At 41.2% G+C, this 15,334-nt stretch overlaps 1 protein-coding gene across 2 annotated transcripts in view; it reads right to left on the bottom strand.

Moving 5' to 3' along the window:
* Positions 1 to 15,334, bottom strand: part of DNTT (DNA nucleotidylexotransferase) — a 135,927-nt gene that overhangs the window by 24,360 nt on the left and 96,233 nt on the right. The window contains exons 8-9 of one of the 2 annotated variants that reach the window (XM_054034765.1): positions 12,441 to 12,704; positions 9,549 to 9,632 (exon numbers count right to left, since the gene is read on the bottom strand). In XM_054034765.1, the coding sequence (XP_053890740.1) occupies positions 9,549 to 9,632; positions 12,441 to 12,704 (348 nt within the window). The remainder of the gene's footprint in view (positions 1 to 9,548; positions 9,633 to 12,440; positions 12,705 to 15,334) is intronic. The other variant, XM_054034766.1, reaches the window with a different exon arrangement.

Below are 15,334 nucleotides of genomic sequence, written 5' to 3'. Positions count from 1 at the left end.
TTTTACTGTGTTTTTTAATTTGGGGTATACATTTAAGTTGGGCCTCTATTATGGTGTCTTTAAAAAGTGTCCATGCAGCTTGCAGGGATTTCACTCTAGTCACCTTTTAATTTTTGTTTAACTAACCTCCTCATTTTTGCATAGTTCCCCTTTCTGAAATTAAATGCCACAGTGTTGGGCTGTTGAGGTGCTCTTCCCACTACAGGAATGTTAAATGTTATTATATTATGATCACTATTTCCAAGCGGTCCTGTTATAGTTACTTCTTAGACCAGATCCTGCGTTCCACTCAGGACTAAATTGAGAATTGACTCTCCCCTTGTAGGTTCCTGTACCAACTGCTCCAAGAAGAAGTCGTTCAAAGTATTGAGAAGTTTTGTCTCTGCATTTCATCTTGAGGTGACATATACCCAGTCAATATGGGGACAATTGAAATCCTCCACTATTATTGAGTTCTTTATTTGATAGCCTCTCTAATCTCCCTTAGCATTTCATCGTCACTATCACTGTCCTGGTCAGGTGGTCCGATAATAGATCCCTACTGTTTGGCTTTAGAAAGCAGAAAGAAACTAACTAGAAATGCTCCTGACAGCCTTCTGTCATGTTCACCAGCTGCAAAAAGTTGAGGTTCATCAGATATCATGCCAGGAACATACTATTACTATCTACTATGCTGCGTTTTTCATTCTTGCTGTTTACATAAACCTCTTCTAACATGCAGACTGAAAAGCATGAAGATTTAATACTAAGATATAATATTTTAAAAATTCAGTTGGACAAAGTTATGTAGTCAACAATACTGCCCTACACACTACAGCAGGCATGCAACAGTATCCAGACCTCCATTCCTTAACCCTAATTATGGATAGTTTGGGAATCAGCAACAATGTTAAATGAAACGTTACAGCTTTCCATGGGCAAACTTTTAGCATGCACGGCTATTACAAGGCTATTATTTCTCTTCTAAGTTTTATTCTTAAAGGGGAAATAATAATTTTAATAGCTTTTCCACAGATTCCAAGGCTGATTAAAGTCACCCTCAAAAGTTAAGAAGAGCTTACTTGCAGGATTAGGCCAATAACGTGCATCAGTCACTACTATCAGACAGTGCAGTGGTCACATATGGCACTCATGTTTTTAGAATTTTTCCTAGTAGAGGAACATTGAATCTAGTGCAAGATAGAAAGTATTTTATTTAGGTGGATTATACCAACCACATAACTGTTTGCGGTTTCTATCATAAACTCTGAGGGAGAGGACTAAAATGAAAAAAGATTGTTTAGGCCTTATTCAAGAAAGGAATTAAGCACTTTCCTGAATGGGGATACATTCTGAAATTGGGGATTTCATGAATAAAGTTATGGGCAACATTCATAACAGTTACTGCATGTACTATCTTGGCAATTTGGAAGAAAAAAGCCCACATTCCCCTCTTTCATATTTATATTAGTTTGCCCCTTAGCTGCAAATTATTCCTACTGCGGATAGTTCTCACTGAGGATGCTTAGCATTCAGCATCTCAGCAGATTGGGCCCCCTGAAAGTTCTCAGAACATCTTAGGAATTTGTTATTCATGGTAGTTATGTACGCCTCCTCCTTGTTATTCAGAAACTAATAACATTCTATGTAATTCAGAATCACACAATAGTTTTTAAATACAAAACTGTCATCAATCGTATCCAGTACTCTGCATAGTGTGTCATTTTCCCCCAATATTTCTTTAGCAATAGAAATCATTAAGGCTGCTATTCCACATCTTAAATTTTCACAGGACATAAAACTAATAACTGCTTTCTACCTCAGTGACTTTTAAAAACAGCTCTGAGCTTGAAAAAAAAACCCTCTACAATGTTAGCTACAGGAACATTAACATGATAATAATTTAATCCGTTTATTGTACACTATACATTAAGAATCCCATCTGCTCTCTTACAAAAAAAGCAATTCTAATGATATACAATATGATGTTACACGTTATCTAATTGCAGAAAGTAAGGAATGGATTGACAGGTGATTGTCAGAGAAGTAATTCTGACCATATTGGGAAATATTTGAGTCCAAATGTAAATGCTACAGGGTAAATCCAGTCCTCCGCACCAAGCTTCAGGATCTTGGCTGGGTACTGAGGATCACTGTGGGTGGAGGGGAGGCGTCCTTCTCCCCTCACCAGATCACAATGAATCAGTGGAACTGTTCAACACAGGTTACTCCAGCCCTACTGTGCTCTCTCTATGAGGCAGGGAGGAAAGGGCTGGAGAATCCATGCAGCAGTGAAATCCTCTTGCCCCATCCCTCGGTCTCATCCTGCACAAATGGTGCATGCCCCTTAGCCACTGTGACACAGGTGGCCTTTGTGGAGCTGGACTATGCACTGCACAGTGGATGAATTACTCTTGTCCCCCAAATCCTACACCTTATGCAGTGGAATGGCATCAGTGACACTTCTAAGGATCCCTCTGCAGCTTTGGATGTTGGGTACAATCAGGGACGGATTTCCAATTAGGCACGGTAGGCATATGCCTAGGTGCACCAGCATTCTAGGGGCAGCTAAAAGTTAAAAGTGGGTTAAAAGTTAAAAAATTAATAAAGTAGAACCTCAGAGTTCAGGACACCTCGGGAATGGCGGTTGTCCATAACTCTGAAGAAGAGGTTACAGACTTCAGCCACCTGGGGTGTTAGGGCTGCTGCTGCAGGGTAGGGTAGGATGGTCTGGGTTCCGGGCTGGGATCAGGGAGTCGGGGCTTCTGACTCTCAGGGCCCCAGGTAGGGGACTCAGAGCTTCTGCCCTGTGGGAACACTGGAGCTCAGGGCTTTAGACCTGGGGGGGAAAGCACTGGGGTTGGGGCTTCAGCCTCACAGCTCCACTCCCAGTTTCAACCTCACTGGGGGTGCTAGGGCTTGGGGATCCCCATGGCTCTGCTCCCTGCTTCAGCGCGGGGAAGGGGGTGGAGTGCAAGGGCATGGGGCTTTAGCTACGGGGGAGTGCTGGGGCTGAAACCGATGCCCTTCTTGTAGCTAAAGCCCCGGGGCTGAAACTGGGAGCAAAGCCGCAGCACTCCCCTTACCCCTCCGTCTAAAGCCCTGAGCCCCAATGCTCCTGAGGGTCAAAAGCCCAGATCCCTGACCCCACACCACCCCCATCCTGTGGCTGCATACCCACCTCAGGGCAATACAGTATTTGGGGGTGGGTTTTTTTGTCTTTTTCTTTGTCTGCAGTGCTGCCTGATTGAGGACTTCTGGTTCCACAGGGTGTCCCCTTGATTGGGTAGTCTGTAACTCTGATGTTCATATCTTTGAGGTTCTACTGTATTTAAATTATCATTTCTTTTTGTTTCATTGTTTATGGAAAACACGAAGGTCAGCTGTAGGTGGGGTGGGGAATCTGGAAGATTCTGTCCTTAGGGGCACATAAGGTGTAAATCTGGCCATGGGCACAATTTGTTCCTAGTACCTACCTCCACAGAAGGACATGGAATATGGTTTCCATTAGCTGAACTTTACAGTGAAGAGATCATTAGAATGTAATTCCACATTACACCCAGACTGGAGAAAATGTAGGGAGACAATCTATGTTACGTACTTCGCCCCCCCCGCCCCCCATTACCATAGCATGGGAGCAACTCCGAATCTTAACTATAGTTATTAGAGCTGGCTGGAAAATTTTTGACGAAACAGTTTTTTATAAGCCATGTATCTTCTTTCCTCTTTATGCTGCTCTTTTTAAGAGTTAATCCAATCTAGAGATTGATCAGAAAACTGGTGACACATCCTATTAATTACAGTTAATTAAGATGAACCCCAAGAGTGATTTGACTGTTCCCACCTGGGATTGCTGCCTGCAGTGCCACACACCTGATGCACATGCATGATCTTCTGGTTGCCTACTTATCCCAATCTGTCAGCATGGCATTGTGCCCACTTACAAATTGATCAGACATAGGACACCTGTACAGAGCAGTGATGAATTTAGTGCAGAATGGAAGCAGGAGCAAGTAAACTTGATCTCCAGAGATTTTGCCAGTCTGCATATGAAAGCCCTCCCCACATGTCAACAGCTGTTCTCTCTTTGCTTTCTTTACTGACCGATATAGAAGCATTATCTGCAAAACCTTCCACATATGGACACAAGGTTGTAAGTTGTTTTGCTGTGCATTTCTGGTGATGTTTCCAAAGTTTATGACACAGTGCTTAGGGCTCAAAAAAGTAATACACATGACATCCTTTTTTTCAGCAGAAGAGCACCCTTTGCACAAATTTTATTGTTGATTGTGCCTAAACGTATGAGCTTTTCTGTAAATACTTAAGATTATCTATACTATATTTCCTTCACATAAGAATGAAAGTATGTGCCAGGATTGCCTCTAGGTAAAGTAACTATCTGTGGCCACATACATACACAGGCTATTTCCACACTACAAGCTAGGCATGTGATTCCCCTGCTCATGTACACCTACTTGCCATAGCTCGATGAGAGCTAGCCTGAATACAAATAGCACTGTAGCTGTGGTAACACAGGTAGGGGCAGCAGAGGGATGGCTGAGACATACCAAGTACTTATCCACTGGTTTTACGTGGGTTTACACTTGGCCCAGCTTAGCCATGCCTCCCCTGGTGGTACATATGCTACCGTGCTACACTTGTATTTATACGCATGCTAGCCCTCATCAAGCTACTGCAAGCATGTGTACGTCAGCAGGGGAAATCACAGCTCTAGCTGTAGCCACAGCCATTAGTACAAACATATATCAAATACTAATAACAGAAATGTGTCATCATCTAAAACAATCATACACGTCAGCCAAGAGTAGAAACAATGGGGAAGGCTCTTGCATCCCAATGATCACATGATGAGGCAGCACACAGAGGAAGCTACTGAGTGGAGGAAGCAGAAGTAGGGCAAAACAAGTCCTTGAACTGGTTTAAAACATAGTAAGGAGGCTTTAAATTGTATCTTAAAATGAATGGGGAGTTAGTGGAGTAGCATTATATCACACAATAGTCTGACAAGTGTGAATTGTGGATTTTAGACCCAGCTACCGTGAAGGGGAAAAGGGACAGGAAAAAACTCTGGAGCATTAAATATATAAGAAAAATATACTTTTACTTTTAGGTCCTAGCAAAACTGAAGTAAGTTATAAAAAGTTCCTATAGCAACTTCATAATAATATAGCTCCCAACTAATGTAAATGCTCCCAGAGTTAGAACAAGATTTTGTCCAGATTCAACAAAATCTTCTAGGCTGGTACATCTCTCTGCCAGGCTTCCAGGCTCAACTCAGTCTTTCAAGGATGGAATAGACCCTTGTTTAGACCAGGCTTCTAGGCTAACTTTAATCCCAGGCTGACTAAGTCTTCCAAAACTGGAGCAGTCCTCTAGCTAAACTAAACTCCCAGGCCAGACCAATTCTTCCAAAGCTAAGGCAAGCATTATAGCTCCTGAACCCTGCTCCCACTAAACTCCAGGCAATCAGCCCTCACTTTCAGTGACAGAGGTGGTATTATTACTATATATGAGAAGGTGGACAGTAGCCTTGTGCTCATGCTGGAGTCTGCAGAACTGAGCCTTTATGAGATGCAGAAGTCAAGATGATGGGAAATGAAGGCCTGGATGAGAATTACCAAGCCAAAGCAGTATTGTTAAGGTGACAGAGACATGAAATAAACAAGGAGGTGGAGATTTGAAGACACAAAAGATAGGAGGAGGAGAAAGAATTGACTGTTATAGATAATGCTAGAGTTATAGACATCAGAGGCAAAGGAATTATGATTCCAGCAGAGGGAGAAGATAGAGCTGTTCTTGGGGGTGGCCCTTTTGCCCAAGAGAAGCATTTCTTAGGGTATGTCTACAGTGGAGCTAGAGGTGTAATTTCCAGCTCAGGCAGACATCCCTGAACTAACTCTGACTGAGCTAACACCCGGGGTGCTGGAACTAAGGGTGGTGGGGGTGTGGCAGCACCATCTGGTTTGAAGTGGTTTCCATCATATACAGGGTTTACAGTTTTGTTTAATGGCTTTCAGCACCCCCACTATCAGGGCCAGTGCAACCCATTAGGTGACCTAGGTGGTCGCCTAGGGCACTAGCATTTGGGGGGGGGCGGCATTTCAGGTCCTTCGGCGGCAACCGCAGCGTCCGGATCTGCGGCCGCCCCAGTCGTCATCGGCATTTAGGCGGAGGGAGCTGGGGCAGGGGGAGGGCTGCCTGCAGCAAGTAAGGGGGGGCGGCATGCAGGGGAACTCCCCGCCCCAGCTCACCTCTGCTCCGCCTCCTCCTCTGAGCACGCCGCCCCGCTGCTGATTGGCGCCGCAAGCCTGGGAGGCGGGAGAAGTGGAGCGGTGAGGGCGTGCTCGGGGAGGAGGCGGAGCAGAGGTGAGCTGGGGTGGGGAACTGCCGCACGGAGGGAGCTGCCGTGGGGGGGGGGGGGGGGGCGCCTCAGGGCGGAGGGGGGGCAGGGAGCTGCCACAGGGCTCGGGGGGGGGGTCAAGATGGAAGTTTTGCCCAGGGCGCGAAACATCCTTGCACCCGCCCTGCCCACTATACAATTTGTTCCAACGTCACTGGCTAATACACTAAAAATAGTACTATAGCCACAGCTTGACAGGCAGCAGGACAGCCTACCTGCCCGATCAGGGTAGTTGTGCTCAGCCACATCTGTATCAGATTACCTACTTCCCCTCCTCCACAAACTGGTTCTGATCAACAGGCTGATTTCTTTAAAAAGGGCTAAGAAAAGTCAGTTTGAGGGGGGAACCCCAGACAGCTGTCAGGGTTCTGTGGAAGACCATGAGCAAGATCTGCAGGAGATTGAGAGGGGGCTCCAGAGAAGGAGCCCAGGAGTCGGGCTCTATCCCAGAGTCACAGATAGACTGAAAAATAATCCAGAAGGGATTGGAAACTGAGCCCAAAAGTTGAACTGAAGTGCAGCAAAAGCATTTTTGGTTTTATTTGGACTTTTGTTACCACTAAAGGGGACTGAACTCAGAGCATCGCAGCTGTAGGGCTGAGCATGTGAATTTCCAGGAGAGACAAAATCCAGGTGAGGGGGAATTTGAGGCAGGGAGCTCCTGCAATGCCACACTCAGTCAGAAGGAGGCTTGCAGATGCCCATTATTTGAAAAAAAAAATCACAGCTACAACAGCTACTTTCATATTCATTGCCACTTAAACATATGTAGGATTTCAGATGGGATTGTACTCAGCCTGGATAGCCTGTCCTGCCACCCATGCAGCCTCAGCTACACGGCTATTTTTAGCACATTAGCTCAATAAGAACTAGTGCAGATATGTCTACCCACACTGGAAATTACACCTCCAGTTCCACTGTAGACATACCCATAGAGACACCAAGCTATAGGAACGTGAGATAAAGTTACGAGTTTACCAGATCAGTACAGACAGACAGCAGTCATTAAAGATGTGAAAAAGGTATATAGATAAGCATCTACAATTTAACAAGAAAGTTAAGATTAAAGGTGCAGCTATGATGGCAGAGAGAAGATGAGCAGAAAAGGCATCAATCATAGGCATACAGGACTTTACAACTGGCGCACCCCAGTCTGTAGGAATGGTTTTAAGTTACCAGTGCCATAATCACCCATTTTACTGCAGAATGCAAAAATCCAACAATACCACCTTTTATGCTCATTTCAGCCTAAACTTTTCTGAAGAATAAGATATGAACTAGATAACCTGAGCTGTGATTTATATAAGTGAAACTAAGTTAAAACATGATCAAAATGGCTGTGCTACCAAGCCCCAATTTACTGATCCCCCACACACAGTATCAAAATACAGAGGATGATTTGTAAATTTGTAAAAGTTTTACACTTAGGATGTTATCAGCCCAGTTTATAACTGCATGTACAATTTGTATCTGATGCAGCAACAGTAGATATATTGTAAGATATATTGTATCTTGTCCTTCCTGGTTGTGCACCAAAGGAACTCTTGCTTCCCTGAGGCTGAGAATGGAACCTCAACATTGTAGGCTCAATTCTCCACTAGTGTAAATTGCTGTAGCTCCAGAAATCAAAGTGGAGTATAGAAGTCAATGAAGTTAAGCCCATTAACATCCATTTAGGATATGTCCCTATAGATGGTTTAATTGGAGGATTTTAATATTTGCTCATCTTCTTTCTAGGCTACCATTTTAAAATCCGCTTCCCATTCCGTAGCCTTTTTTTCCTGATCCTATAGAGGAGGGTTGTCAGTAAAGTTGTATGGAATTCTCATTTTTCAGTGTGGGAATTTCTCACATCCATGAAAGATTAATGAAATGCCACCAAAAAATTTGCAGAACTCAAAAAATACAGTAATTTTATAATTGTACAATATCTCCCAATAGACATATACAATGATTCGTAGACTATGTACATACATACACTTGAAAAAAATCAAGGCTGAGGAATAATTTCACAGTGTAACTTTGTAATGAGTCCCCAGAGGAAATATCTCTACTTTTTGTTCCCATCTGCAAAGCTATGTAATTGATTCATGACCGATGTGTTAATGCTGCCTTTTCCTGTCAAAGTCTTTTTGGCAATATATTAAAGTATCCAGGGTTTTCCCCTGACATAACCCCTTGATATTGAAAAATAGGATTCTCTGACATGCATCACATTTCAGGCAATGGGCCACAATAAAACCTCCAGTGCCAAAGTGTTCATGAATATTAATATAAAAAGACTAAAAACACAGCAATCTCACACAGTATGCAGAATAGAGTGGGAAAGTACTGCCTTTTATAACAAAAATGATTAAAATGGTCTCAGTCCCTTCTAAGCACTCTTGTGTTTAATTAGAAATCAAAGTATATTTGTTATAGGATATATTTGCAATAGTGTATGAGGAGCTTTTAAAAAATTATCATAGGCAAGTGTTTTCAAAGAAAGGGATTTTGTTGGTTTGATGTTAATAAAAAAAATAGAGAGATTCATAATTAGCTTGACTCTGCATGGCCTTTCCGCCCTCTCCATCCCACACACATACTACTTGCAGAACAATCAGAAGAAATTATTTTGATTCTGGTCTACACTGTCTCTGCTTTGTGTCACAGCACTGCTGGAAAGTGGCACTGTACCTGAGAGCTCCTCATAGATAGTGACTTTGGCTCCAGACATCCACTTTGATCCGTATAAGGGGGCATAGCAGGGAAAAGGAGGTATGGCTAGGGGCCTCCACTGTGATCCTTAGCTAGCGTATGTGCTTTTGGGGGCATTGAGAAGCCTGTGCAAGTTAAAGCAGCTTTAAGGCTGCTCTAACTTGTGACAGGAGAGTGGCCCAGAATCAGAAAAATGCAAATGTGCTTAAAGCCACCTTTGAATATCCCACAGTCTTGAACTGAGCCATGCACAATTTGGCCATAGTCAAGGAACCTTTATGTTTAAGTGGCAATGAATATGAAATACGGTTCTGTGGAAAGGGGACTTTTTATTCTTCAAATAATGGGTATCTGCAAGCTGAATACACTGCACTTGAGGAGCATAAACAAACTGAAAATACATCCTTATAAATTATGACACTGTAGCTTCATTTCAAAGAGCAAACTGTACCTTTGTCTTATCATATAAGGCATGGTTATCCAACATCATCTTTCTTTCATGAGTGGCATATCTTCGTAGGTCACGCTCAAACTGCTGTACAATACACAACAAGTTACATTACTATATCAAACCAAATTGAGTACTCACTTTGTTGCTTAATATGCATAAGTGTTAGAACACCAATCCAAATTATAAATGAATGGATTTTAAAATGGCATGATTAACAATCATCTTCTGCTAAGAGACATATTCTGGACAGATTCAGTACAGCTAAACAAGACCTTCATAAAATGAATGTTTTCAGAGGCTGCACAAAGATTTATAGTCTCACCAACTGAAGTACCAGGTAAGTTAGATCAATTTAAAACTACTTTAAAAATGTGTGTGTATGAAAAAGCCTACTCACTGTTTATAAGGAAGTTTATCAGGTCAACATTATTGGACATATAACATGCAGAGATATGAACTGGCATTCATTCGTACATTACCTGTTTCATTTAATGAATCTAACTTAAATCTCATGGTAGTCCCATAATGAATGAACACTCACAGGGATATTATTTTGACATACAATACTACATTATATTAGCTTTGCCTGATTCTAGTTGCCTTACTAATGGTATAGCATTGTAACAAGAAATAGTTTAAATGAAGCATATACTGGACTCCCACAGTTTGCTTGCTAATAACTCCATTTTTCTAAATCAAGAAAGGCTTGGTTATTTTAGGCTTTTTCAGTGATGTAGAGACATTTAGAGAGCACTGGGTACCTGCCTAAGGGCGTTCATGGTGATTGACAAAGGCACAGATTTGGTGCAATGTGGTGTAGGAGCATGATCCCTGGGGAGGGAGGGGAAAGAGACCCTTCCCACATGGCAAATACTCCCAGAGTGGGATGGAGTCTGAGTCTGCAGGACCTGACAAGTTCAGAAAGACAAGGTTAAGGGGTGACTTGATTACAGTCTATAAGTATTTACATGGGGGACAAATACTTAATAATGAGCTTTTGAGTTGAGTAGAGAAAGGTAGAACATGATCCAATGGCTAGAAGTTGAAGCTAGACAAATTCAGACTGGAAATGATGCATAAATTTTTTAACAGTGCGGGTTAATTAACCACTGGAACAATTTACCAAGGGTCATGGTGGATTCTCCATCACTGACAATTTTTAAATCAAGTTGTTTGTTTGGGTGTGGGGTTTTTTTGTTTTTTGGTTTTTGGTTTTTTTTGTTTGTTTTTTGTTTTTTAAGATCTGCTCTAGGAATTATTTTGGGGAAGTTCTATGGCCTGTGTTATACTGGAGGTCAGACTATTTAATCACACTGGTTCCTTTCAGCCCTGGAATCTATGAAACACAATCTATAAATCCAAAACAGAAGGTTAATTTTAGATCTCAAGGATTGGCTACTGGAGGTTAGGAGATTAGAAATAGGATTTACAAGTGGGCAAGGGAAATAATTTGATGTTTCAATTGCCTTTTCTGAAAAGGTTTGTAAAATGGTTAATTAAAGGGGAATCCATCAGTCAGTCTTCTCTTTCTTTAATAAACAACTGAATTTCTTTTTATGTTTTACATGGGAGCAAAATAGGCTTTTGAGTTAAAAATGTTGACCATGGAAGGGAAAAGAAGGTATTTTCAACGGTAAAATTATCTCTGCACTGAATTTCTACTAGACAGAAGTAAGTTAGAACAGCACATATCTCACTACAGGATTCCTGAACACCCTTAACCCTGCTTAGCACTTCCTGCATGGACAGTTACAGAAGTAAAACTGAGATAATATAAAGATTGCCTTCCGTGTTACAGCCCTTTTTCACTGCTGCCATCCATAGGAGCCATAATGGGGCCACAAAAGCCCAGCATATAATTCATCTGTCAGAGGGGAACTCTTTGCCGATACAAGTGTACTGCAGTTGGCTCCTGTACTAGTGTGTCCCCACTACTGGCCTGGTGTCAGAGGTGTGTCAGAGATGGGGAGGGGATGGGGAGCAGTGGAGCTTCATTTGAGGACCTTATATCAGTGGCACTTAGAGAAGTCCAATAGCTGCTCTAAATCATGTGGAGGCTGTGGCCAGTCCTGCAAACTGACTTTATAAGCAGCTCCCTGATATGTCTCCGGATCCCCACATACTGAATAGGGCTATTTACTCTAGTATAAGTGGCATCAGAGGGCAGTGATGTAGAGCAGAGCTAGTCAAATACTCTCCAGTGGAACACTTTTCCATCACAAAATGACATTGTGTTGGAATGTGTTGATTTTGGCAAAATTTCTTTTAAAAAAAATCAAAATCAAATATTTGGAAACCTTTTCAGAATGTAACATTTTGATTTTTAGTTTTGAAATTTCCTTTTTCATTTTGAAAATTTATTTTATTTCATTATTTTTGTATTTTTTAATATTTTACATTATACCGATTATACCACCAATTACAGTACCAGCTACCAATTAGCAAAGTAACTATCAATCACAAGATCAACTACCAGTACCAATAATAAATTATTTTATTTTAAAGTTATAAAATAGTTATTAAACCCTAAAGTCTTTGCCACCTGGGGAATTCCCCTTTGCACAAATGGCCAGTTAAACCCTTTGCAGTGCTTGAGTGGCAGAAGGTTGTAGGTGCACCAAAGATCGGGCTTATGATTCCTAGAAATTAAACTTCAGGGAAAATAGATGTTAACTCTTTTAGCAGACAAATAATATACAAGTGTTAGTGGTGCCTGTGTCACCGTAAGCTAGGATAATGTGTTGCTTAATGACTGGTTAAGAAGAAGATGATAATAGAAAAATATGAAGAAAGGAACATTTTTAAAAGTCGACCAACTGTGAATAGTCCAGCAACAACAAAAATAGGTTAGTAGCTCAAAGAAAAAAAATGTAGGTTCTTGAAGTTACTTACCCTGGAGCCAGTCCAACCTAACAGAGCATATGCATATTGTTCAAAAGGGCTTACAACCAGATCTACACGGATTGCCTTCCAGTCTTTGACTTCTGCCTTATCAGATTCTTTTGATGTATCACAACTGCTGGTGTCCACTCTTTGCTGATGTAATTTTAAAATTGCAAAGCATTTCTGGAAGTGATCAAAAGCATCAACTTTTCTGCTTGGTAGTTTTGCCTGCTCAAATGTTGATTCAATGAGATCATAGTATAAAAGCAAGCCCTAAACAAAAGAAAGGCACTGCTTACTGCTTTTGATTTTGCTAGAAATTCAGAATTTCCAGATAGTCTTACATTAACATAAACTCACACCTATGTAGTTGTTACTGCTCTCACAGTACTGTACACCAGAGGCCAAAGCCCAGCATATTGACAACATGAAGCTCAGCAGACCAGCTCTTGTTGACTGGGCTGCATAGCTGTTGGGGAGATCTTAGCAGATCATGAGAGGGAGATCATCTGATCAGGAGGCAATGTTTGCTACTCTGCCCCTACCACTCCCAACCCAAACATTTTGGGGTTGATGTCAGGAGAGACTACCTAGGTGGGGATTGTTGGTGCATCCCCATATGTCATACATCTGGGAAGACTGAATAAGTCTGCATTGTTTAGGATATAATCCTGGCTGACAAATTCCAAACAGAGCTGTCAGTCTAGGAGATGGACAGTGCCCAGATCTATCGGTTTTCAGAAAGAAGCTGGTGCAAGACCTATACTACTATAGCAATGCATTATACACATCAGGTCATCTTTTACAATCGGGCCCAGTTATCAGTAATTTCATTTTCTGAGACACCTTCCACGACCCAAAAACACTCCGACGAATGCCCAGAATTCTAGTGTTCTTGACACTAGTTTGGTTTTTAAGTTGCTTTGTCCTGTGATCATCCCATATCCCCCATTTCATCATCTTTTTCTTTCTAGCAGTGACCTCCATTGTCATATTATTTCTGACCTTCTCCATAGATTTTCATTTAGTTTTAGTTTCCATTCATCCCTATTTATTATCCATCTTGAAGTGATAATCAAGATGGCCCATAGAAGGTGTGAGGGTATCTAATTTGCATATTAATTCAAGTTCAGCAATCTCTCTTTGGATACCATTAACTTAGGTTTGAACAGAGACTGGGAATGGTTGGGTCATTACCCTAATTGAATATTTCCCCATGTTAAGTATCCTCTCACCTTCTATGGGCCATCTTGATTATCACTTCAAAAGTTTTTTTTTTTCCTGCTGATGATAGCTCATCTCAATTGATTGGCTTCTTACAGTTGGTATGGCTACTTGCACCTTTTCATGTTCTCTGTATGTATAAATATCTTCTTGCTGTATGTTCCAGTCTATGCATCTGATGAAGTGGGCTGTAGCCCACGAAAGCTTATGCTCAAATAAATTTGTTAGTCTCTAAGGTGCCACAAGTACTCCGGTTCTTTTCTCTAATAGAGAGCTCCCAAGCTGTTTTGAAAGATGGGAAATGTCCTGTGAGTACAGCTACTGCCTGTAATTTAAGGGAAGGATGTTTCTTGTCGGATCTTCTGCTCCCTATTTTCATGTTAGACATTTCTAGAAAACATTTCTTAGCTCACTTTGGTTTCCATCATGCAATTGTAGAGCTGTAATTCAGTATTGGAGCTCTGCCTTTTCCCTTGTTAATTGGGCTATGTCCTCCAGTGATTATATACTAAGTATCCACAGATAGTGTTGGATAGTAAGTGTGACTAGGAGGCTATTTCAGGACTACACATCTATAGATTATTTATTGCTTTTCCATAGTTAAATGGCTTGGCAATTTGTAAAAGTTAAAAGGAAGAAAATGTAAAGATGTACCATGCTGCAAATAGCTACTCTAACATAAATAAAAGGGGGAATTAGGCAACAATTATACAAGTGCTGACTTCCACAAGCACCTGAAATCTGACTTAAAAGCCAGAATGCCACTTTTAAATAGGAATCAAGGCCCAGGACACATCCACTGGCATAATGTTTCCAATTAACTTAATTTGATTAGGTGCTGGACATTGCCATTGTTCCATAAAATGCAGCTGAAACAGCACTTCTCTAGGTTCAAACAAAAGACTGTTAGAGTGTGCAGTCAGCCATGAAGCTCTAGTAAAGCTCTGGATATTGCTGGTTTAAAACAGCAAATTTACATTACACCATATAAATTAGTGCATCTGCAGCCTTCTGCAAACACTAGTTCTTTGACCTACATTCTGTACATTTCTTTAGTCCTATTTACAGATTTCGATTTTTAAATGAAGATTAACATAGACATTTTATCACACAGATTTGCAGCACTGTCGAAACCAAGTGAGGATTTTGTGGAAGGTTGGAGTTGGAGGACAGGTAGAACAATTTTCCTACTTAAAAAAATAATACCACACTTAAAAAACAAACACAAAACAAAAAAAAACAGGTTTTTTAGCACTTCAAAAGAAGTGCTCATTTTGGAGTAAATCCATAATCACATTCAGGGTGGTAGAAGTTTGGGGACAATAATAAATTTATCACTTCTGTAGATTAATTTTAAGCAGGGCTAAATGAAGTCCAATCCCATTTGTGACATCACATAGACATGATTCTCAGGTGGTGGAAATAGGCATCATTCTATTGAAGATAAACTATGCCAGTTTATACCAGCTGAGGATTGACAATACGTTCTTCTTTAAAAGCCTGAAAGGCACAAGTGCTGCTGTTTAGTCTGCTCTAAAACAGTTTGCATGACAGAGACTGTAATTGTCAGCTGTATACACACACACACACACACACACACACACACACACACACACACACACAGAGCAAAAATCCACAGCCTTATCTTCAAGAGCGGGAGAAAATTATTGGTATGGGAA

The sequence above is a fragment of the Malaclemys terrapin genome, chromosome 7 (assembly GCF_027887155.1).
Source record: "Malaclemys terrapin pileata isolate rMalTer1 chromosome 7, rMalTer1.hap1, whole genome shotgun sequence".
In the NCBI taxonomy this organism is placed as follows: Eukaryota; Metazoa; Chordata; order Testudines; family Emydidae; genus Malaclemys; species Malaclemys terrapin.
Note: the sequence above shows the minus strand (reverse complement) of the source record. Positions and strands in the feature narration are given on the sequence as shown.